The 25450-nt window shown below is 38.8% G+C and overlaps 1 protein-coding gene across 1 annotated transcript in view; it reads right to left on the bottom strand.

Moving 5' to 3' along the window:
- Window positions 1–25450, bottom strand: part of LOC126195528 (dynein beta chain, ciliary-like) — a 930907-nt gene that overhangs the window by 305055 nt on the left and 600402 nt on the right. Inside the window, exons 37-39 of the mRNA XM_049934154.1 lie at window positions 21384–21562; window positions 21049–21184; window positions 20334–20468 (exon numbers count right to left, since the gene is read on the bottom strand). Of these exons, the coding sequence (XP_049790111.1) occupies window positions 20334–20468; window positions 21049–21184; window positions 21384–21562 (450 nt within the window). The remainder of the gene's footprint in view (window positions 1–20333; window positions 20469–21048; window positions 21185–21383; window positions 21563–25450) is intronic.

Genomic DNA, 25450 nt, shown 5'->3' with positions numbered 1-25450 from the left:
AATTCTACTATATTATGCAGTGTTACAGCTTGTTGTTTTGCATGAATATATACCAACTTGTACAGGGAAGAAACTCAGTTAATGCCTAATAAGGCTGGCGAGCGTATTATTGTCACATTGATATCATCTTCTGGTTTGCCTTTGATCCACCCTGACATGTGATTGCATTTCGAACTTACTTGACAAATCATTGTTATTACAGAGGGGATGTAAGTCTGATTTGCTACCATTCAGGTACATGCGGCCAATATCTTTGCGAAAATCCTTTCTCACAAGGTGAATCCCACTCACTTACAATAGCACAGGCTTTAACGAGTACTGTGTCAGGGATTACAAACCCAAATGTAAAATCATTTCTATCTCAAAAAATGAGGAAAGTAATGCAGTAGTAGTAGTATGGTATTCTGCCTTACAGCAAGTCTTGTCATGGTTTAAGCCTCTTTGTATAAGTACATGATGAAAGGCACCCAGGATGCATTTTTTTTTAAACACTGAGTAACAAGAGGGTTGGCAAAGACATTAATTATGAATAATTACGAATGCACGGTAAGGCGCAAACAAACGAAAACATTTTCTCATTCAATTTAGAGATTAAGTATTGCAATCTCGATGTATTATATGTGTGAATGAATAATATAATGTTGAAGAACCATATCAAGCATTTTATTTATTGAAGTAAGTGAAGAGGAAAATTAAAGTAAGAGGATTTTCATGATTGTGACAAGCACTGGTGTCCCCGGAGTCCACCGCCGCATGCAGCTTCAACAAAAATGTAAGGAAGTCCAATGCCAAAAAGAATGCCAATATGCACAAACATTTTAACAATGAAACCATACTCCAATTCTAAGTTACAGCATCTGCATCTTTGTATATATAAAAACACAGATGATGTGACTTACCGAACGAAAGTGCTGGCAGATCGATAGACACACAAACACAAGCATACACATGAAATTCAAGCTTTCGCAACAAACGGTTGCTTCATCAGGAAAGACGGAAGGAGAGGGAAAGACGAAAGGATGTGGGTTTTAAGGGAGAGGGTAAGGAGTCATTCCAATACCGGGAGTGGAAAGACCTACCTTAGGGGGAAAAAAGGACAGGTATACACTCGCACACACACACATATACATCCGCACATACACAGACACAAGCAGACATTTGTAAAGGCAAAGAGTTTAGGCCGAGACGTCAGTCGAGATGGAAGTACAGAGGCAAAGATGTTGTTGAAAGACAGGTGAGGTATGAGTGGCGGCAAATTGAAATTTGCGGAGATTGAGGCCTGGCGGATAACGAGAAGAGAGGATATACTGAAGGGCAAGTTCCCATCTCCGGAGTTCTGATTGCTTGGTGTTAGTGGGAAGTATCCAGATAACCCGGATGGTGTAACACCGTGCCAAGATGTGCTGGCCGTGCACCAAGGCATGTTTAGCCACAGGGTGATCCTCATTACCAACAAACACTGTCTGCCTGTGTCCATTCATGCGAATGGACAGTTTGTTGCTGGTCATTCCCACATAGAAAGCTTCACAGTGTAGGCAGGTCAGTTGGTAAATCACGTGGGTGCTTTCACACGTGGCTCTGCCTTTGATCGTGTACACCTTCTGGGTTACAGGACTCGAGTAGGTGGTGGTGGGAGGGTGCATGGGACAGGTTTTACACCGGGGGCGGTTACAAGGGTAGGAGCCAGAGGGTAGGGAAGGTGGTTTGGGGATTTCGTAGGGATGAACTAAGAGGTTACGAAGGTTAGGTGGACAGCTGAAAGACACTCTTGGTGGAGTGGGGAGGATTTCATGAAGGATGGATCTCATTTCAGGGCAGGATTTGAGGAAGTCGTATCCCTGCTGGAGAGCCACATTCAGAGTCTGATCCAGTCCTGGAAAGTATCCTGTCACAAGTGGGGCACTTTTGGGGTTCTTCTGTGGGAGGTTCTGGGTTTGAGGAGATGAGGAAGTGGCTCTGGTTATTTGCTTCTGTACCAGGTCGGGAGGGTAGTTGCGGGATGCGAAAGCTGTTTTCAGGTTGTTGGTGTAATGGTTCAGGGATTCCGGACTGGAGCAGATTCATTTGCCATGAAGACCTAGGCTGTAGGGAAGGGACCATTTGATGTGGAATGGGTGGCAGCTGTCATAATGAAGGTACTGTTGCTTGCTGGTGGGTTTGATGTGGACAGATGTGTGAAGCTGGCCATTGGACAGGTGGAGGTCAACGTCAAGGAAAGTGGCATGGGATTTGGAGTAGGACCAGGTGAATCTGATGGAACCAAAGGAGTTGAGGTTGGAGAGGAAATTCTGGAGTTCTTCTTCACTGTGAGTCCAGATCATGAAGATGTCATCAATAAATCTGTACCAAACTTTGGGTTGGCAGGCCTGGGTAACCAAGAAGGCTTCCTCTAAGTGACCCATGAATAGGTTGGTGTACGAGGGGGCCATCCTGGTACCCATGGCTGTTCCCTTTAATTGTTGGTATGTCTGGCCTTCGAAAATGAAGAAGTTGTGGGTCAGGATGAAGCTGGCTAAAGTAATGAGGAAAGAGGTTTTTGGTATATATATATATATATATATATATATATATATATATATATATATATATATATATATATATATATATATATATATATATATATACATACAAAGATGATGTGACTTACCGAATGAAAGTGTTGGCAGGTCGATAGACACACAAACAAACACAAACATACACACGAAATTTAAATTCAAGCTTTCGCAACAAATGGTTGCTTCATCAGGAAAGAGGGAAGGAGAGGGAATGACGAAAGGATGTGGGTTTTAAGGGAGAGGGTAAGGAGTCATTCCAATCCCGGGAGCGGAAAGACTTACCTTAGGGGGAAAAAAGGACAGGTATACACTCGCACACACACACACACACACACACACACACACACACACACACACACATACATATCCATCTGCACAGACACAGACACAAGCAGACATTTGTATTGCAATCTCGATGTATTATATGTGTGAATGAATAATATAATGTTGATGAACCATATCAAGCATTTTATTTATTGAAGTATGGGAAGAGGAAAATTATAGGAAGTGGATTTTCATGATTATGACAAGCACCGGTGTCCCCGGAGTCCACCGCTGCATGCAGCTTCAACAAAAAAGTCTGCTTGTGTCTGTGTATGTGCGGATGGATATGTGTGTGTGTGCGTGCGAGTGTATACCTGTCCTTTTTTACAAATATATATATTTGTAACTTACCAAACGAAAGCATTGGTATGTTGATAAAGACAATAAAAAACACACAAACACACACACAAATTTCAAGCTTTCGCAACCCAAGGTTGTTTCATCAGGAAAAAGGGAAAGACAAAAGGATGTGGGTTTTAAGGGAGAGGGTAAGGAGTCATTCCAGTCCCGGGAGCGGAAAGACTTACCTTAGGGGGAAAAAAGGACTGGTATACACTTGAGCACACACACACACACACACACACACACACACACACACACATATCCATCCGCATATATATATATATATTACAACAGTCGACCTGTGTGCCAGGACTTCTGGGCAAAGGTCATTAGTAGTGTTTGTTAATTATTGCTATAGTAAGAAATTTCTATGACATTGTTATGAATTATAAAAACTAATTGTCTGTATTTTCTGTTTGCAAGAATCACGATGGGGAGTAAGTATTACAAAAAGGCAAAAATTGAGGGGAAAAATTTGGAAAGGGATAAGAATTGGACGCAGATTACATAAAAATTTTTCTATAGTAAGCTGTTTTATTCAGCGCGGCAAAGGTAGGATGGCTACACAAGTTGCTTGCATGGTTACGCTTGGTAGCGCCTCTTTTTATGTGGTTAGAAACCTTTTCCTCATTATTTCCTTCCTTGGTTTTTATTGGCGAAAAAATTACAGAAATTTTTCAGCGTGATCCACATTGTCAGTAAAACATAAAGATCTGTGATACAATAGTTTGAGCATCATAATAGACATAAAACAGGCTTTGACATTATGTTTTTTACATTTATCAAGTGTAATAATCAGTGTATGAAATTGTTCCATACAAACACGGGAGAACTACCGGATATCAGTAACTTCCTGCCACGATATTTCGGCGCAGAGTCTTCTGGCCATCTTCAGGTGAATGCCACTGTAGTAGTACTGCCGAGTACGCGCTGAGCTCCGCTATTTAAAGCCTTCTGAGGTGACATTGCGCATGCGCCGCTCAGTGCGCGCGTTCATAACGGCTCCGTGCGCTGCGCCTCGCGCCCTCCACTGTGAAAGCCTGGCGTATCGGTGTCAGGTCGATTTCCATCTTTATGCAGATAACTACGTCGACTACGAAGTTTCTCTATAACAGGATTCCAAGCAGAGTTCAGCTGATAACCGCTATCTCGATTGATGAGAGTCTCGTTGTCAGACAATCTTATTTCCACAGCTTCATTGATAATCGAGCTCCAAAAGTTGGATGTATGGGCTAAAATTTTTGTGTCGTTGTAATTCATGGAATGGTCTGTGGAAATACAATGTTCGGCGATTGCGGACTTGGTGGGTTGGAGAAGGCGAGTATGCCGTTGGTGTTCCACAATGCGTTCCTGCACAGTTCGTGTTGTTTGCCCTATATATGATTTGCCGCATTCACACGGAATGGTGTTTACGAAATTCCGTGTGAATGCGGCAAATCATATATAGGGCAAACAACACGAACTGTGCAGGAACGCATTGTGGAACACCAACGGCATACTCGCCTTCTCCAACCCACCAAGTCCGCAATCGCCGAACATTGTATTTCCACAGACCATTCCATGAATTACAACGACACAAAAATTTTAGCCCATACATCCAACTTTTGGAGCTCGATTATCAATGAAGCTGTGGAAATAAGATTGTCTGACAACGAGACTCTCATCAATCGAGATAGCGGTTATCAGCTGAACTCTGCTTGGAATCCTGTTATAGAGAAACTTCGTAGTCGACGTAGTTATCTGCATAAAGATGGAAATCGACCTGACACCGATACGCCAGGCTTTCACAGTGGAGGGCGCGAGGCGCAGCGCACGGAGCCGTTATGAACGCGCGCACTGAGCGGCGCATGCGCAATGTCACCTCAGAAGGCTTTAAATAGCGGAGCTCAGCGCGTACTCGGCAGTACTACTACAGTGGCATTCACCTGAAGATGGCCAGAAGACTCTGCGCCGAAATATCGTGGCAGGAAGTTACTGATATCCAGCAGTTCTCCCGTGTTTTTATGGAACAATCAGTACGCCGGGAAAGCTTTAAACATCAGTGTATGAAATTTTTAACATTTTTGTAAAATATCTATTTTTTGCAAATTCATATAACATGGCCAAAAAATATATGCCCATTGTTGATAGCGATAGCGAAAATGGAATCAGCCAAGATGGTGCAGAAATGCGAGATCGAACAGTTGATGTTCAGGCACCACGCATGCCTACTGCTGAAGGTTTAAATAGATCAGAGATGAGAGTCACAGGAGTGACAAATGATAGCAATGCTCCACAACAGAATAACCTTGGTGATGCAATGTTTACAATTGATGAGACAATGTCACACATCTCCCAGAGCGACATACCACTCATGAATGAAACGTTGGAGAGGGATCTAAATATGAATGTTGGCAACACATTACAAACATCACTTGGTCACAACACAAACATTAACTTGGGAAGTACAGCAGACAGCAACCACAGTAGTACAACTGGAGCACTGCTATGGCAACTACTACCTAACATAAATGTGAAGTTTGATGATGAGAAACACAATATGAACACTAATTTCAGTTATTTGACATAAGATAAACAGCAGCAAAACACTGTTACACAAGATAACACTGTTACAAAAGATAACACTGTTACAAAAGATAACACTGTTACACAAGATATGAACACGGTAAAACAGCAACAAAACACTATTACACAGGATCTGAATACAATGAAGCAAGAACAAAAACAAGTGTTCAAGGATTTGCAAGACACGGTCTCACAGAAATTCGATGACTTAGCCAAAATTTTCACACTGAAATTGACAAAAAATAGAACGATGTGAAAACACAGGTAAAGCATGAAGTACTTTCTGAAGTTAACAGTAACATTTCATAGGTAAAACAGAAGGTAGGTTCTTTTAATGACCATCGAGATCTAGTACAACTACAGATAAAGAAAATCACAGACACAAACATAAACATTGAAGCCACACAAAACCAGTTTCGACAGTAAAAAAGGTAACCACTGTCATTAACAAAATAGAGACTATGAAGGAATACCTCTAGCTGTAGAAGAGCTTACTTTAAGGGTAGCAACATTAGAAGGAGAGAGAGAGAAGATTATATCATTAGTCAAGGTGAAGCAGGTATGCTAGATAAGGGTAATACCATTGCAGAGAAGTTAGTAACCGATTGTAAGTTATACCCGGATGTATTAGAAAAGGCCATTCAGAAAAAAGAAAATGAAATTGTAAACAAAGTAAACATTAACCTACAGGCCATGGAAAATAGGATCCAAAATCTTTTAGAAGGAAATATTACCGGATCTCGAAATATGCATGTAAATAATACACAGGCTACATTGAACAAACCACAACCTGTTGGTATCTATACACAAACTGTCACGAGTCCCACAGCAGGTACCAGTGACAGTTGTAGATTGCAAAACGTAAACATACCCACAACTCCAATACCTGAACAATTACCAGGTGGAATTACAGGTAACTACAATAACAACATAAATATGATCGAAAATGCCACGAGTCTATCAGCTATTTTTGCAGATGAAGGTTTGCTGAGACATCGACAATTACATACTTTTACTACCAAAGGTAAAAGAACGAATCCCATAATATTTATTAGTGCTTTTCATCATGTATTTCAGTGCAACTGGATGGAAGCACAGAAAATCAGATTTGTGGTGGGTTATATGCTAGGAGATGTGCTCTTATGGGCAACTGAGGTGGCTGAATGTTGCAGCACTTATACCCAATTTGAATGAGTTTTCCTCGACAAATACTGGTCTGAGGCAGTGCAAGAAAGACTCAGACGTGAGGTTTTCAACCCTGCACAATTCAATGGCATATACGGTAGTCTACGTGGATACTTTGAAAAATACCCGAACGAGGCATGCTACTGGATGAACACAATATCACAGGTAGACGTGTTAAAAAGTTTGAAAAGTCATTTACCATCGCACATTAGAGAAAAATTAGTCACAACGCCTGAGCACAACACTGAATATTTTCTGTCAGTGCTCAATTCTATTGACTTAATCTATGAGGAAAGACCGGTACCCCACAGAGCAACAGAAAATCAGGCACAACAACAACATAATTATGTGAATCAGTCAGCAAAACTACATACTCAGAGGTAATTAGTACAGTAACGGGAATGGAAAAACAAACGATTTAAAAGAAATTTCCAAAACAACAGGGGTAATTTCAATGCACGAGTGAATTACAATGCACCATCACAACACCCTATGCCGAGTATGCTAGAAAAAAGTCAGCTGCAGCAGTGGCCAACGTGTGGCAACAGTGCCATGCCTGACACAGTACCGCCGACGACCTTTGGGCAGCAAAATAACTGCACAGCAGCTAACAACACAAATTGGCGAAGTACACACACGGTGCAACTCACTGAAATTTCTCGAGGTAATGAACTAAGTCACACTCCGCCGTCGGAAAACACCAACCGGTCGTAGTTAAGCCCCAGGCTATTGACCTCTTAGGGAAAGGGGGAAAGGCAGAACTACAAAGATGTTTCATAAGATCTGACAAACCAGGTGACATCAAGGATGATTTGTATCAGCATGAGTTAGATATAGTAGATAAAGTCAAGGAAGAACAAGTACAAGCAATCATTTAGGTGAAAATATTTAACATTTACATAGTTAATTTTAGATACAGTTCAACTACCAACATAACGTCAAATGCATTTTTTTGTGAATTGAAGAAGAGAGGGAAGTTTCCAGCATTTCCTGTACAAAATTGCAAGGTGCAAACTTCTACAGGCAGTAAGACTAAATTTGTTAAGCATCAGGCACTTATTCCAGTACAAACTGAACATTTTACAGTGAAGTGCAACTTTCGTATAATAATTGTCTTATTGGCATGGACATGTTTAAAATGTACAAAACACAGATTGACATAGCTAATGGTAAATGTCACTTTCATGTGAAGGATAAGATCTTTTCTATTGATTTAGTCAAAACACCTGATGAAAGCAAGAAAAACAAACCAGAGTCAAATGTCGTAGTACAATATTCCTTTCCAGCTGTGTATTTCACAAACAAATTTGATACTGAACAAGAAGCAAACACTTAGGTTAGTTACGAAATGGTAGAGCAGAAACTAAGTGAATCACATGTACTAAATGATATCCAATGACAAGAACTTTCTAAATTGTTATTTAAGTATGCCAATGTTTTCAGTAAGGAGCCAGAAGTAATCAAAGACTGTGAATATAAATTTGAAGTCTATCCACATGAGACATTTTGTGTAATGTCATATCCTATTCCATGGGCAAAATGAGAGGCAGTAAGGGAAGAAATCAATCATATGATTAAATGGAGAATTATAAATCCTTCATTTTCATCCTATTGTAGTCCAATATTACCAGTAAGCAAACCAGATGGTTCTGTAAGATTAGTTCTCGATGCTAGAGGTATTAATAAGATTATAACACCAGTATGCATAAGGCCAGACAATCTGGACCAACAGCTTCTAAAGTTTTACAATACAAAATATTTCAGTGTACTCAATCTCAAAATGTCTTACTGGCAAATAAAACTCCATGAAACAAAGTCGAAAATATACAGCATTTGTTTGTGGGGACAGAAGTTCCAAATTCTCTGTTCCACCGATTGGACTGAACATTAGCACAGAAGTGTTCATATCTGGATTGGACAAGGTTTTAGGACCAGAATTGCTCAGCAAAGTCACTGTTTATGTAGACGACCTGCTAATAGCCTCCTACTTGGTTAGAACATATCAGGCTCATTGAACAGGTGCTTCAACAATTTGCAGATTGTGGATTAACAACCAATTTAAAAAAGTCTAGTTTTGGTAAGAAGCAAGTCTAATTTTTAGGACATGTTGTGTCAGGACAAGGTATATTACCTGATCCAAAAAAACTTGATGCCATACGCAATTGTCCAGCTTCAAGGAAGCCTTTTTAGGACTAGCTTTGTTTTTTCATGAATTTGTACCACAACTGATGAACAGTGATGCATTGCTCAACTCGTTATGAAGAAATAGGCTCTGGTTATGGGATGATAAGCGTCAAGAGGACTTTAATAACACTAAGCAGGCATTGGTAAATGCAAACATTCTTAGCCACCCTGCCATGTCCAAGGATTTTTGTCTATGCACAGGTGCCTCATCTCAAGGGATGGGGGTATGCTTATTCCAGATGTGAGAGGAAGAAGGTAAGGAAGTACCCAAGCTCATCTGTTTTGCTAGTTGCACATTATCAGAAGCAGAAAGGTCTTACTCTGTGTCAGAATTGGAAATTTTAGCAGTAACATGGGCATTTAACAAGTTTGAATATTTTTTGTGGGGCAATAATACCAAAGTTTACTGTGACCACCAGTCACTGTCATTTCTTTAACATGTAAACTGCTGCACTGTAGATTAGCTAGGTGGTGTCTATATTTACAAGAATTTAATTTTGAGATAATTTATATTAAAAAAAGTCAGAATGATATTGAAGATGCCTTGTCTAGGCTACCACAAGGTTCAGAGGAATTTGATGAATTAACAGAGCAAGATGAAGAACTCGGAATGTTATTAATGCAAGGTTCAACACAAGAGTCTGATTACCATAAGCTTCATAAGCAAATGAAAATTATACAACAGCAAGATTGCAGATGGAGTAAAGTAATGCAAAACTTTAAGCAAGATGAAGGTGTAAAGTAAGTAAATGGTTTCAGGAATACAAGGGCGTTATGTTTCATATGAAACATGAAAAATCTGATGAATGGTGTGTGTGTATCCCAGAAGATTATATCGATGAATTTATAAGACACACACATGAAGTATGGGGACATTATGGAGTGAGCAAATGTACTGCAAAAATTGCAACACTTTGTTATCCAAATTTTGGAAGGCAGGTCTTACAGGTATTAAGAAAGTGTGCAATATGTCAAACATCAAAAAACTCCAATGTGTCAAAATATACTGAGCTACACCCAATACTCTCAAAAAACCTCTAGATATTGTATTGGTCCATATCCAAGAAGTAAAGGAGGAGTAAGATACGTAGTAACACTATACGATATTTTTTCGAAACATATCAAAATGTATGCCATTAAAAATGCAACAGCCACAAATATCAGAAACAGAATTGAGGGAGACTATTTGAGAATAGTAGGTAAACCAAAGGTACTACTAACTGATAATGCTTCATATTTCGTTGGGCGGAGGTGGAAACAACTTATGACCTCACAGGGCATAAAGCACATTTAATAAGCTTTTTTCACCAAGAAGCAAGCCCAGTTCAACGAGTCTTTAAAGAATTTAAGCAGTTTATTATGACATACACCCCTCACAAACATATCCAATGGGTAGAATATGTAACTCCTTTCCTGCAAGTTGTCAATAACCTTCCACATTCTTCAACAGGTTTCACACCTAATGAATTGATGTTCCGGACAAAGCAAACTAATGGGTGGGAGTCGTCCATACCAAAGGTACCCACTACAGAAATGACACTACAAGATAAAATCAAACAAGTCATAGTTACTTTGGAAAACAGGGCCAAGTATAGAAGGAAAATTTATAAGAAGAAACTGAAATGTGTTACACAATTTTTTGAAGGGAAACGAATCCTCTTACGGACTCACCCTAAATCGACAAAATTTGTCAGACCGAATAAGAAGTGGCAGTTACTCTATTCAGGACCTTATTTAATTTTCAAAATACCATATCCTGGGATGTACAGATTAGCCTATGAGAAAACAGGAAGAGACAAGGGTCTCTACCCTCACAAAGATATACAAACCTTTATAGAATGACGAAGCATGGTAACATTTTCTTTTGACAAGATAATTGTACATAGTGTACATAATTCTAAGTGTAATTTTCTTCTAGAGTGTATGTTAAGATTAAGTAATTTATGACCTCACAGGTGATTCTTTTGATTTGTATCCATAGGCATAAAAATTATCAGCAATGAGAAGTAACACACCCCTTCCTTTGAAGCGAAAGTATGAATGAAATTAGCTTATGGCTCGGCTGTCGCACACTCAACAATACATGCTTAAGTCAGCAGCAGGAGAGGAGACACTGACCTGTGCGCATGTGTGACAGACTGGCTGAAGGCACAGCCAAAATAGGAATGCAATATGTACATAACTTAAATACAAAGTAAACGGAAATACTATATAAATACATCTACTGTCTACGAACTAAGGAACCTATTGATATATGTACACAGAGATTTAATTAAATACTAAGCTATACAAAACATATTTACAACCAAAAGGAAACATTATGAAAAACTGTACGAGATGGTAAGCTAAGGACGAACAACAAAATACCGTAAGAAATGTCATATAATTTTCTTTGCAGGGAAAATGAACTTAAAGGGTAACAGAATAAATGAATGTCTGTGAATGTAAACAAAATATGGAAATATCTGTGGGTGTATGCAATGACCAATTGTATCAGTGGCCATCGAACAACGAAATGCAATTAGTTTCAAGTTTTTTTTTTTTTTTTTTTTTTTTTTCTTTCAGTGACCAGTGCATCGTCACGGTGCAGAAGAAGAGAATTACATCAAGGGTAGCAGGTACCAAATGAAGAAATGGGCCACACCTCGAGTAGACAATTTAGTTATACAATAAAGGTCATAAGGCAAATGAAAAATGAAATATGTGTCGTCGCAGTGTGTCTCAGAGACAATATCACTACCTACTCGCAGCAGAGTACACGTAAACATTTAAGCATGTGATTTTACAAAAACCAATTAATTTCTTATCGTCACACATGAAAGCTTGAATAATGACATTTCCAGGTATTTGAGAAAGATAAGTATATGATGGTTAAAACATCAGATTTCACACTAAGCTATCTGTGAACAACACTAGTACATCAAAAAACAACCTGACACTTTGTCAATGATTAGTCGGTACACATTATTTCAATGAAGCAAAAGTTCCTTGGCAAGTAGTCCACGATTGTACAAGTAACATTTCCTCATAAATCCTTGAACCAGTAGATGAGTATTTCCTTTCTTCCCTCCAAACAAATTAGGCGGTGCCAAGCATAGTTAGGCCAGCAATGCGTAATGTTTTAGTCCTATTTCGAATGTTTTTCTCCCTTCTCTTCCTAAGAAAGAAATAAGCTCTCATAAATGATAAAAGCCTATCTATAAAATGAAGCAAAAATGTGTCATATGCTTGTATTGTGTCATAAAAATGTGATATGTAATTAATTGGTATATGTGATGTGAACAAAGATAAGTTGAAACTAACAAACAAACTGTAGTAACAGAACCCATTTAATGAAAAATTTTATGACATTTTAAAACTACTTATGTTCATAATATAACCAATGGATGGAATGTCAACCATAGATATAAGCTATCATGTTATATCTATTGTTGTAACTCAATACTTGTATGAATTTTCATTGGAAACCAAACTCTATATGAAGAAATGAACTTCAAAGACAAGCAGTTTATACAACATTTTAGACAGTTATATGTGTCTTTCAACAAGTGAAGGTCAAGTGTGGTGACATGAACATGTGTGTGCAACGTAATAACTTATGAATATTGTGGCTCACAACACTTGGTACATGGACAAGAGAACTATAGTTGTTGGAGCAGGTACTCACCTCACTGACGGATGCTGTTGGTCAGGGTTCTCTCCACTGAAAATGCGTGTACGACAGGTAGTAATGATGCTCGGGCCATAAAAATGGAGATCTTCCGCCACAGTGTTGGATTTTGAACACTAAGCACACACTCACTGCACCCAGAATGAAAACAAATGCCACAGAAATTCCTCGATACGTGGCACTCAGGTGAAAGTGTGACACACAATGTAACATCAGCACCAAGAAAACGAGTGCACGCATGTGCAACGGCAGCATATAGCATGTTGACCATTGGCAACTAGTTATTGCCGCCAAATCAGCCAGTGCGCCAGTGCAAAACCCAGCAGCAAGAATGGAGCAAACTGGACACTATTGCTAGCGCGCTAAATTTAAATATGTAATGGACTCACATATTATGTATATAATATTTTAATTTCTTGTAGAACTTTAACATACATATGATAAGCTGACATATCCATTCCATTAAATAAAAAAGAAGGTGACAATAAAGGGCATCAACACCTGGCAGCAAATTAAAAAAAAAAAAAAAAATCTCTACATCTCCATAACATGAAAGGCACCCAGAAAAAAAGAAATTGAAACACCAAGTAAGCAGAGGGTTGGCAAAGATGTTAATTATGAATGCACAGTAGGGTGCAGACAAACAAAAACATTTTCTCATTCAATTTGTTGTACAGTTTTTTTGTTTTAGACAGACACAGTCTATCTCTCTTGTATGTGGAAGGACGATGAAGATGTGTGATTTTAGAGATGAAGTATTGTGATCTCGATGTGTCATATGTGTGAATGAATAATATAATTTTAAAGAACTATATCAAGCATTTTATTTATTGAAGTAAGTGAAGAGGAAAATTACAGGAAGAGGATTTTCATGATTATGACAAGTGCCGGTGTCCCTGGAGTCCTCCGCTGCCTGCAGCTTCAACAAAAATGTAAGGGAGTCCAATGCCCAAAAGAATACTCTATAAGCACAAACATTATAACAACACAACCATATTCCTATTCATATTCACATTCATTTTTTTAATAAAAATTTATATAATCCACTTGCATCTGCCCATAGCCAGTCTTTTCATTAGTGAATGTTTGTTAACTTTGATATTGTCCAGCAATTGATATCTTCTTTTCCCTCTTCCCCTTTTACCCTCCACCATTCCTTCTATTCCTTCCTTCAATAAACAGTCCCTCCTCAAACAAAGACCAATCCAGTTTCGTTTTCTCATGACTTTCAGCATGTTTCTTTCTTCTCCAACTCTTCTTAATACTTCTTCTTTCCATACTTGATCTTCCCATTTCACTTTTTCCATTCTTCTCCATATTCACATGTCTAGTGCCTCCAATCTTCTTTCATCTTCCTTCCTCAATGTCCAGGTCTCCGCACCATATAGCGCAACACTCTAGATGTAACATTTGGCTAGTCTTCTCCTCAGATTTTTGTTTAGTGGTCCACAAAGTAATTTCTGTTTCCTCTCGAATCCTTCTTTTACCATTTCCTAATTTCTGTTGAGCAATACATATCATCCATTATTACACTTCCCAAGTAATTGAAGTTATTCACTTGCTCTATTTCCTCTCCCCCTATTTTCATACGGCATTTTATCCCCTTTCCTCCAGTTACCATGCTTTTCATTTTCTTCTTGTTAATCTTTATTCAATATTCTTCTAATTTTGTGTTTAGATCATCTAACATCTGTTCCATCTCTCTTGCACTCTCTGCCATCACAGCAATGTCATCCGCAAATCTTATACATTCCACTCTCCAAGCCCCTATACAAACTTCTCTCCTTCCATCAAAACTTTCATTAATAATTTCCTCCAGATAGATATTGAACAGTGTTGGTGACAAACAACAACCTTGTCTTACACCTCTTCCCAGTTCAATTTCTTCACTCATCACACCTCCTACTCTTACTCTTGCTCTCTGGTTCAAATATAAATTTCTAATTAGCCGTCTATCCCTTCAGTCAACTCCCTGTTTCCTTAGGATTTCCATCAGTTTGTACCATCTGACACAGTCAAAATCCTTCTCAAGATCAATGAACGAAACATACACCTTCCTTTTCTTCTCCATGTACCTCACTCATATCACTCTCAGTAGCCCAATGGCGTCTCTAGTTCTCTCACCTTGCCTGAAACCAAATTGTTCATCTCCTATAATGCAATCCAGCTTTCCATATAGCCTCCTGTTGAGCATCCTTAGCAAGACTTTGGCTGCATGTGATATCAGGCTCACTGTTCTATGTTCCTCACACTTTCTGCTTGTCTTTTTGTTTTCTATAGGTATTAATATACTTTCTATAAAATCCTTTGGCCAATTTCCTGTCACATATTTTTGATTACACAATTCAATTAACTCCCTTTTCCCTTCTTTCATCAATGACTTTAACAGTTCCGCAGGAATCTCATCAATTCCCATTGCCTTTCCACTTTTCTTCTCCTTCATAGATCATTCAATCTCACTAGTTAGTATTCGTTTCTTTTGTCATCATCTGCAACTTTATCTTCTTCTTCTATCCCAAGGTCTCCTTCACTTGGTCAGCTGTCTGCAACATATAGCCATTCTATATATTCTTCACATCTTCTCACTATTTCTTGGGGTTCACTCACCATTTTACTGTCTGTTGCCTCTACTTCCTTTAGTCCACTGTTGTTTCTCTTTCCCCTGAATGTCAAATCCATTGCTTCTTTGTACATCAAATCATATTTTTCTTCTTTCTCTAATTTCTCTATCTTGTCACACTTTGCTGTCAGCCATTTCCCCTTTGCTTTTTCTGTTTCCCTTCTCAGTTCATTATTTCACCTCCTGTAGTTGCACTTCCCTTCTTCTGTGTTTACAGTTTTCCATTCCCTGCGATTATCCATCTTGGTTATCACTTCTGGCGTTACCCTTTCTTTCTTTACTTTTTTCCTCTCCTTGACTCCAAGCGTTTTCTTACCTGCCTTTTTGATCCCATTTTTAAAATGATCCCATCTGTCCTTGCATCACGATTTCACAATATGCATTCTCTGACTTTTTACAACTGCCTTTGTCTTTCAGTTTCTCAAAGTTAATGTGCTCTCTCTTCTGTCGTTTCCTGATTCTTTTCAATTTAACTAGAACCTCAGCTACTACTAATACATGATCTGAATAAATATCTGCCCCTGGGTAACTTCTGATCCTCTTTAGGTAATTCCGGTATCTTTGTTGTATCATTATGTAATCAATTTGATATCTTTTGTTGTCAAATCAAGATATCCATGTATACCATCATCTTTTGTAGTTATCAAATAGAGTATTTCCAACTAGCATGAAATTTTCATTGCTGTATTCCAACAATCTTTGCCCTCTCTCATTTCTTTCTCCCAGTCCAAATTTTCCCTGGTCCATCACGAGCTACTGCATTTCAATCACCCATTATAACAATAAATGCATTTCTTTTCTCTCTCTATGCTAAGTTTTCTTTCTATCTTCTCATAGCATTCTTCTACCTCTTCATCTGAATGATTCCTTGTTGGCAGATAGACCTGGATGATAACTAAGTCTTTCTTTTTCCCTTTCAGTCTCATCATCATTATCCTTCCATTAACATATTCAACCTTAATAACCATGTCCTTCAGTCTTTTACCTATCAAAATTCCAACCCCATACATTCCACTTTTATCTGCACCTGAACAGTACAATTGGAAGCTGGCACTTTCTAGTTCTCCACAAACACCCCATCTCACCTCATACATTCCGAGTACATCCAATTTGTTTCTTGTCATTTCACATTTTGTGTTTTCTAATTTCCCTTCCTGGAGAAGGGTTAAAACATTCCAAGTCCCAATCCCCAATAAGTCTTCCTTCTTCTTCTCCATCCTTCCTTTTCCATATGCTCTAATCTGTGGAGTCCTTGTTGTATTCCCCTCCCAGAGATCTCATTGAGGGGAAGCTTTAAATCTGGAATATTGTAAAAGAGGTCCATCCCACGAATGTCTATGGAAGTAATTCCAGTGGTGGTTTCCCATTGCCTTCCACTGTCCTCCACATCCTGTCAGCTCACTGACCCAGTTTCCTGCTGGGGGTTGATTACTCAACCTTCTACTGGGTTGCTCAGCTCAACAGGGGCACCATGTGTAGGTAGGATTGTGGAGAATTGAGGTGGGAGAGGCTAGGAGAACTCTCTTGTTGATTTCTTGTATTTGCATCTCACCTCCATTTTTAGTCACAGCTGCAAGGTTGTAGCAGTGACTCCCCCAGGTCATCTCCCAGTAATGCAGAAAAAGGACTGAAAAATTCCAACTCTGCTGGTATTGATGGTGTCCCTGCAACAATCTTGAAGAAGAGTGCATCAAACCTAACTGAAATACTTACACACTTATGGGACTGCTTACTCCAGGCAGGTACTTTCCCTGATGTATTGAAAACATCTAAAGTCATTCCAGTATATTAAAAAAAAAGCAAGAAAGATAACGTAGATAACTACAGACGCACCACAATGTCCTCCTGCATTTCAAAAGTATTAGAAAAAATTATGTATGACATACATATGAAATTTTTAAGTAAAAATAATATCCTAAGCAATGAACAACCTGGATTCAGAAATAAGAGGTCAATGACAACTGCTGTTTATGAGTGCAATTCCATATTAAGCCTGATGGACAAGAAACAGGAATCAATAGGAGTATTTATTGACCTGTCAAAAGCTTTTGACATGGTGGACCATAAGATTCTGCTCTCAAAGCTTGAAAAATATGGAATTAGAGGTCTGTTCAACAGCTAGATCAGTTCTTTCCTGAGCAATTGTAGGAAAGGCAGTGTGCATCAAACACGCAAATATTCACCTAAAAACTGTATCTGAACACTTATCAGACTTTAAACAAATTAAATATGGTGTACCCCAAGGATCAGTAATGGGACCTTCCATATATAAATGATCTCAAATGTGGATGCACATAAAACAATCATATTTGCAGATGACACCACAATTCTACTAAAATGAGACAGAAAAGAACAATTACAATAATCACAAAGCAACTTAGTAGCTGGGCAGAGTAATCAACTCGTAATAAAGAGCAAAAAGACCATTGCACTAAAATTCGATAATGCTCCAAACAAGGAAATGTTTATCCCAATCATCTCCATCAATGATGAACTAGTGAGTACCAGTACTGAAACCAAATTCCTAGGGCTTTGACTGCACAGTGATGTTGAATGGAACATGCATATTGCATACCTTAATTCAGACCTGAGCAAGACATGTTACCTTCTTTACTCACTAAAATATGCTGAAGTGAGCAAAACAGTAATGAATGCATACCATAGCTACTTCCATTCTTGCATTAAATATGGAGTCACTTTCTGGGGAAAGTCTAAAACAGGTAATAGCACTTTTAAACTACAAAAAAGGGCCATTAGAATCATGTTTGGATGCGAACCTAGAGACTCTTGCAAACCTCTGTTTAAGATACTTGGTATTATTCCACTACCATGTGTAGGAAACCCTTATATTCATTAAAATAAATGTAATGGGTAAGGGCTGCAGACTGCAAAAAAATGTAATATATATGATTATTTTACCAGAAAAAACAAAAATTTACATATAATCCAAATCAACATATTCAGTGCCAAGAAGGTACTTTCCACATGGGAATTAAACTTTATAACAAACTTCCCGAAAACATAAAAGCTGTTTCTCAGGTCAAAACCTTTGGAAACTCTCTAAAGTAATACTTACAGCATCACTTCTTGTACTCCATTGAAGAATATTTAAATTTATAAAGTGTGCTAAATACATACTTAATGCATAAAGTGTTTTATCGTAACCTTAAATTGATATGCCTAGAGATAACTTTCAGAAGTGTACTTGTAATTTGAACTGTCTAATGTCTTACGCAAAATATGTGTTTTTAGACAATGGGACCAATAAACACAATACAATATACTTCATATGGGATTGTAAATCCCACATCAGTATGTTCGGATGCAAATAAGAAAATGTCAATGTTGATGTCCTTAGGGTAATTCACAGTGAGATGCAAAATATTTATGAAAGTAAGTGTTGCACATCTTTTTATGCTGCAGAATCTCCATAGTAAGTCCCCACACATCAATTTAGTATTTTATCTGAAAATGATGGTTAACATACTTCCAAGTTAGAAGCATGAGAACTTAACATTGAAAATATGATATTAATTTTTCTCACTAACTTCATTCATTACTTCATGCTAGTAAAACAGTAGTTCACTACAATATTTTCAAGACCACCTATAGCTTGAGTCAGGTATTGTTTTGATTTGATTATTCTCTGTTAATGAACTTAATGTGCACTGTAGGGGTGTGCACTACTTGTCGAGTTTTTGCTCATTGTAAATTTGACATTTATTTCCATGGGCAGATGTTCCTCCCAGCACCAAAATATCACCTTAATTGAAGGGAACAAATAATTTATAACCTACTGTCTACAGGCTGTATTACATCTGTTCTTACTGTTTTGTTAACAGTTTGTTTGTTATATTTCTGAAGCAGTATCAATGACCAGTCAAGCGTCCATTTAACCCTTTCAGTCTCAAAATAAGAAAAAATGTACAATTAAAAATTTTTTCACTATATTACCCTCTACTACCACAGTAAGCAATGAACAGAAGAAGAAATTGTCAAAAAGTAAATACGAAATTGTTTTAACAAGCGAATTTCCCTTTGGAATGTAATTTTAAATTTTTTTACATAATTAACCTTTATTATCATAGCTAGCAATAAATACAGTAAGGCATTGGCAAAAAGTAAACATTCAATTGCTTCATGGAGATGCTTTTACTGTAGAACCAATGGGACATACGATTTTCAAACACCCATCTTTTCATGTGATCCATTTCAAAACCACCCATAAAAGTATTAGCACATACCCAAATTTATGTTACAATAACTTTAGATATACTTATTTCACTGTCACTGATTTCCCCAATATGGCCATTATAAAAATAACAGCATGTCACAATCTCCTGCAATCATATACCATACTCTCCATGCTGACTGTTGCTTTGAATATAATGAGTGACTGCTACTATACACTACACTTGTAGAAGTATCTCAGTGGAGCACTAAATGTTTCTGTCTTGCAATAGCATCAGTGGTTTCATGTTAACAGCACTGGTATTTCAAACTAAATATAATAAAATGGAGGTTTCAGGTAGAAACCACTGGTCCTCAAAAGAGTTAAAATTACTGCTTAAAAATTACACCCTCAATACAGCATGTAGATTTGCTTTAGATATTCTCTTATACACTACAACTACATTCATTACATTATATAAATACTGATCAATATTTGTATGTCACCAAACATATTCTAACTTCAACATACTACTTATGAACCTAGAAACTGAACATCAGCTACCAGCCTTACTGTTTTACCATTCTAAGATTACATTTTCTTAACTAGAGCAAACTATAACCAATTATAGACAATAGCAATGAAGATTGATAATACCATGCAATTCCAAATACAGACATGTCCAATACTGACATAAAGAAGTGGATGGTATCTCACCTTGTAATCCATTTGTTCTGAACAGTTGAATACATAGACCATGACACCCATTGCTCTGCCAAGGTCTTTTGTAGTCTCTGTTTTGCCTGTACCTGCAGGCCCAGCTGGTGCTCCTCCCATGATCAAGTGCAATGACTGAAAACAATTACAAATGGTGATACTAAATATTGTAATACTGTAATATTACCAAACAAAATCAAGAAAATCATGTGTTTTATTGATCTGCATCATGGTACCAACAAAAGTAGTATATGTCAAAATTATGGTTTTTGGAACTTGTAGCTCATTACTGCAAATGAGTGAGTGGATCAAGGTTACATGGCTTCTTTCACTTGTTAGAAAATAAGACAACACACTACTTGGTGACTTCAGCAAAAGATTGGAATTTGTGCCTTCTCTTTTATCCAATTAACTTGTGTCTTTCATCACTAAGTGAGGCTACGCACGCTACAGAAAGCATATCAGGTATGTGACCACATTATGTCTTATGAGAAAACTGGAAAAATAATTTGATTAGACTTGCTGTTCTCACTAGTAGGTTGCTAACAGTTTTATATGTAATTACAGGAATTTCTTTACACAAGATTTCTCAAAAAAGTTTAACATCTTTGATTTGCCATTTGTAACAAGACCTGATTTCCTACAGAAAATAGTTTTTCATTCCTCTATAGGTTAACAAACTATTAGTGAAAATGAAATATTTGAATACATTTACCTGGGTCAGTGTGATATAACAACGGTCAGTAAGTGGCGTGATGACTAAACGAGGTGTATTTCCAAGATACTCATGGCCATATCTAAATTGTGCATCACATATATTGCAAAAACAATCTTTAAATTTCTGATCCCACCTGGAAAAAAATTTGCAGAAAATGCTGTCAGAACTGCAACCAAAATAAAATAATAGTATCAAGATGTGATTTACGTTAATTTAAAATTAAAAACATAATTAAGCTTCAGTCTTATGCTAATTCATGCAACAAAGGATTCCAAGAAAATTAGGAGTACCAAATATTTAGTATCTACTTTCAGAGCTTATGAAAATCATACCTATGCCTGAGCTGTGATTGCCATTGGAATGCCGATGCTGATTCAACTTTTTGTTGAATCAGCTTTGCAACAACATCTCTGGAATGAACATCAATTGTACAAATTGTCATAATTTTTTGGCGATCTCCTTTTGTGAGATCACCAAGAAGCAATGTTATAAGTACACTCAGCTGCGATATCTGTTGACAAAAGTGGAAAAAAATGTGATCAAACAAATTTTGTAACACTACTAAAATTGTTTCAAAGACACGTTGACAAAAATATAACTGTTACCCCAATATAATGACTGAGCAGTTTCATGTAAATTGTGGATAACAATTATGAAACAGAAAGCTAATAAACAGTCAATGAAAACACACAAAATTTAATTGTACACTCTAGAAATAACTATAGAGTGCATGGCAGAGAGAGCATTTTGTCACACCATATACATATTAATTAATTGGATAGATAAAAAACCTACTCACCAAGTGGCAACAGAATATGCACATAAAAGACTATTATAATTGGCAAGCTTTTGGAGCCAGTGACTACTTCTTCAGGCAGAAGGGTTGAAGGGGAAGCAAGAGAGGTGAAGGGAAACTACTGGAGAGGTCTAGGAAAGGGGGTAGATTTCGGGAAAGTCACCCAGAACCACGGGTCAGGGGAGACTTACCGTACAGGATGAGAGGAAACGACTAACTACAGCGCGTGTAGTGAAACATGCACCAAGGTCATGAATGTCATTTTGTAGAGCATGCTCTGCAACAGATATTGCGAGTTGCCAAAATATACCCTCTGCCTATGTGCATTCATCCTAATTGATAATTTGGTGGTAGCCATGCCGATGTAGAAGGCTGAACAATGTTTATAGAACAGCTGGTATAAGAAATGTGTCATTTTGCAGGTGGCTCCCCCTTTGATAGTATATATTTCGCCTGTTACAGAGCTGTTGTAATTGGTAGTAGGAGGGTGCATAGGTCAAGTATTGCAGCAGGGATGGACACATGGGTAGGAGCCATAGGGTAGGAAAATGGGTGCAGAAGGAGCATAGGGCCTGACAAGAATATTGCAGAGATTGTGACGGTGACGGGAAGCTGTTCAAAGTGTGGTAGGCAACATTGCAGACAGAATGGACCTCATTTCAGGGCATGATTTTAGGAAGTCATGGCCCTGTTGAAGTAGTTGATTAACACATTCCAGACCAGGATAATACTGAGTCACCAATGGTGTCCTCCGAAGTTGTTTTTGGAGGGATCAGCAATACTAGGATTGGATGTGATGGCCCGGGAAATCTGCTTTTTAACTAGGCTGGTGGGGTAATTATGTGCAATGAAGGCTGAGATGAGAACGGCGATGTACTGCTGTAAAGTTTGCATCTGAATAAATATGTTTGCCTCAGATACCAAGGCCATATGGGAGGGAATGTTCGACATGGAAAGGATGGCAGCTATCAATATGTAAGTAGTGTTGTTTGTTGGTATGGTTAATGTGGACTGAAGTGTGTAGCTGGCCTTTGGTGAGGACGAGATCAACAATGTGGCATGGGATTCGGAATAGGAAAATGTGAAATTTTATTGGGAGAAGGTATTTACAGATCCCAGGAATTTTAGCAGGTCAGCATCACCATGAGTCCATATGATAAAGATATCATCTATGTATCTAAACCAAACAAGGGGGTGAAGACGTATGGATCCCAGGAAAGCCCGTGCCAAGCAACCCATGAAAAGGTTAGCATAGGAAGGAGCCATCTTGGTTACCATGGTCGTACGACTGATTATAAAGGTGAGTAGGAAGGATGTCATAGATCTGGAATCAGGTTGGCACTGACTGAGGAAATTTTCAGCAGCAGACAAACCATGTATGTGGGGGATGTTGACATAGAGCGAGGTGGCTTCAATGGTGACAAGCAATGTGGGTGGTGGGAGTGGGATGGGCACAGATTTCAGATGATCTAGGAAATTGTTGGTATTTTTGATGTAGGAGGGGAGTCTTTGCACTGTTACTATGGGTTGTAGGTGTTGAGCACTCAAGACAGATATATGTTCGATGGGTGCTTTGATGCCAGCAACTATAGGTTGGCCAGGATGATTAGGTTTGTGGATCATAGAGAGAAGATAAATGGTTGGGGGTGTGTGGTTTGGGTGGGGTGAGAAATTCTATGGACTGAGCTGTTAGTCCTTGTGAAGGGCCTGAGGTTTTAAGGAGGAACTGGAGATCAGTTTGAATCACAGGGATGGGATCTTGATGGCAGACCCTGTATGTAGAGGTGTCTGACAGCCACTCCGTCGATTTCTAGCTCTTCAAACTGCCCTCTATTGCCATTATGAATCCTATCTCATATTACATCCATTATTTTTGAAAACATGCCTTTGCACTATCAAAACTAAAGTACCATATTTTGTTTCTTGAAACCTGCTTGTCCCTTGGAGTTACTCAAAAAGGCATAACACTGAAAGTCCCTGTTTCTGGATGCAGTCCTACCCTACACCAGGCTCTTTTACGGTTTCAAATACAACAATCTCTTGCTCTTACATGGCTATCAGTGACCTATATGACTCAGCAGCCAATTTCCACTCGACCAGACTTCTCTCCTTCTACAAAACCCTGAAGTTATCTGCCCCGCATGTTTCCTTAAATGGTATCATCTGCCAAGCCAAATTCAAACTGCAAGAACATGCCAGACTTCACTTCAAAAAGCTCTCTCATCTTCTCCTAAACTACCTGAACAGTGATGTTTCCCTTCCAGCACTACTACATGCAGCTCCCTAAACAGCCACACCATCAGCCACCATTCCTCTCCTACAAACTGAGCTTGGCCAACCTACTTTCCACAACTTTCACCACTACCTGCCAGACCAAGAATAACCCATAATCCCAAGAACCAGTCACAACAGTACAGTGTCCTCAACCTCTCATCCAAAGCACTCTCCCCTCCTGAATCATCTGTATTATCTAAGGGTCTCACTTTCAGCCCTAAACCTGCACTTGATGATGCTGCTTTGGCGAATGACTTACTTTCCTTCAGAAGTAATATCCATTGAAAATATCACTTTGCTACCCAATCCCAAAACCTTTCCAACAGCAAACCTGACACAGAACCCTGCCTTGAATAGTTCAGACCACGATCCCAACTTGATCCACCACCACTACCTCAAGATCATCCCTTACAGGCCTTCCAAGAATTCCTCACATCCAGCATTGCTTCACAACCCTTCCTCAGGTTCCTACAGCAGGATCCCTAACCTGTCCTCTGCAGAACTCCAGGCTCTACATTCCCTAAAAGCTGATGACTCCATCATCATCCTCCCAACAGACAAAGGATCTACCACTGTAGCACTTGACCGAAAGGAGTATGTTAGTGGAGGTCTACACCAGCTGTCTGACACCTGTACACACAGCGTCTGTCATCAAGATTCCATCCATGTGATTCAAACTGGACTGCAGTCCCTCCTTAAAACCTCAGACCCCTCACAAGGACTCACACTTCAGTCCATACAACTTCTCACCCCACTCAAACCACACACCCCCACCATTTACCTTCTCCCTAAGGCCCACAAACCCAATCATCCTAGCTGTCCTATAGTTGCTGACTTCAAAGCACCCACTGAAAATATATCTGCCTTAGTTGATCGACACCTCCAACACACTGTACAAAGATTCCCCTCCTACATCGAAGTATCCAAACATATCCTAGATCGTCTGAAATCCATGCCATTTACACTATCACCACACTCTTTGCTTGTCACCACCGATGCCACCTCCCTATATACCAACATCCCCCACATACATGGTTGGCCTGCTGCTGTAAGTTTCCCCAGTCAGCGCTCACCTAATTCCAAACCCATGACACCTTTCCACTTATCTTAATCAACTTTATACTTAGCAACAACCATTTCACCTTTGAGGGGCAGACATACAAACAGATCAGGGGTACGGCCCTGGTAACCAGGATGGCTCCTTCCTATGCCAGCCTTTCCATGGATCGCTTGGAGGAGGCTTTCCTGGGACCATAAGTCTTCACCCCCTGTTTGCTTTATACACATTGATGACATCTTTACCATATGGACTCATGGTGAGGTTGACCT

Source organism: Schistocerca nitens, chromosome 7 (assembly GCF_023898315.1).
Source record: "Schistocerca nitens isolate TAMUIC-IGC-003100 chromosome 7, iqSchNite1.1, whole genome shotgun sequence".
In the NCBI taxonomy this organism is placed as follows: Eukaryota; Metazoa; Arthropoda; class Insecta; order Orthoptera; family Acrididae; genus Schistocerca; species Schistocerca nitens.
This window is presented reverse-complemented; position numbering and strand designations above follow the sequence as displayed.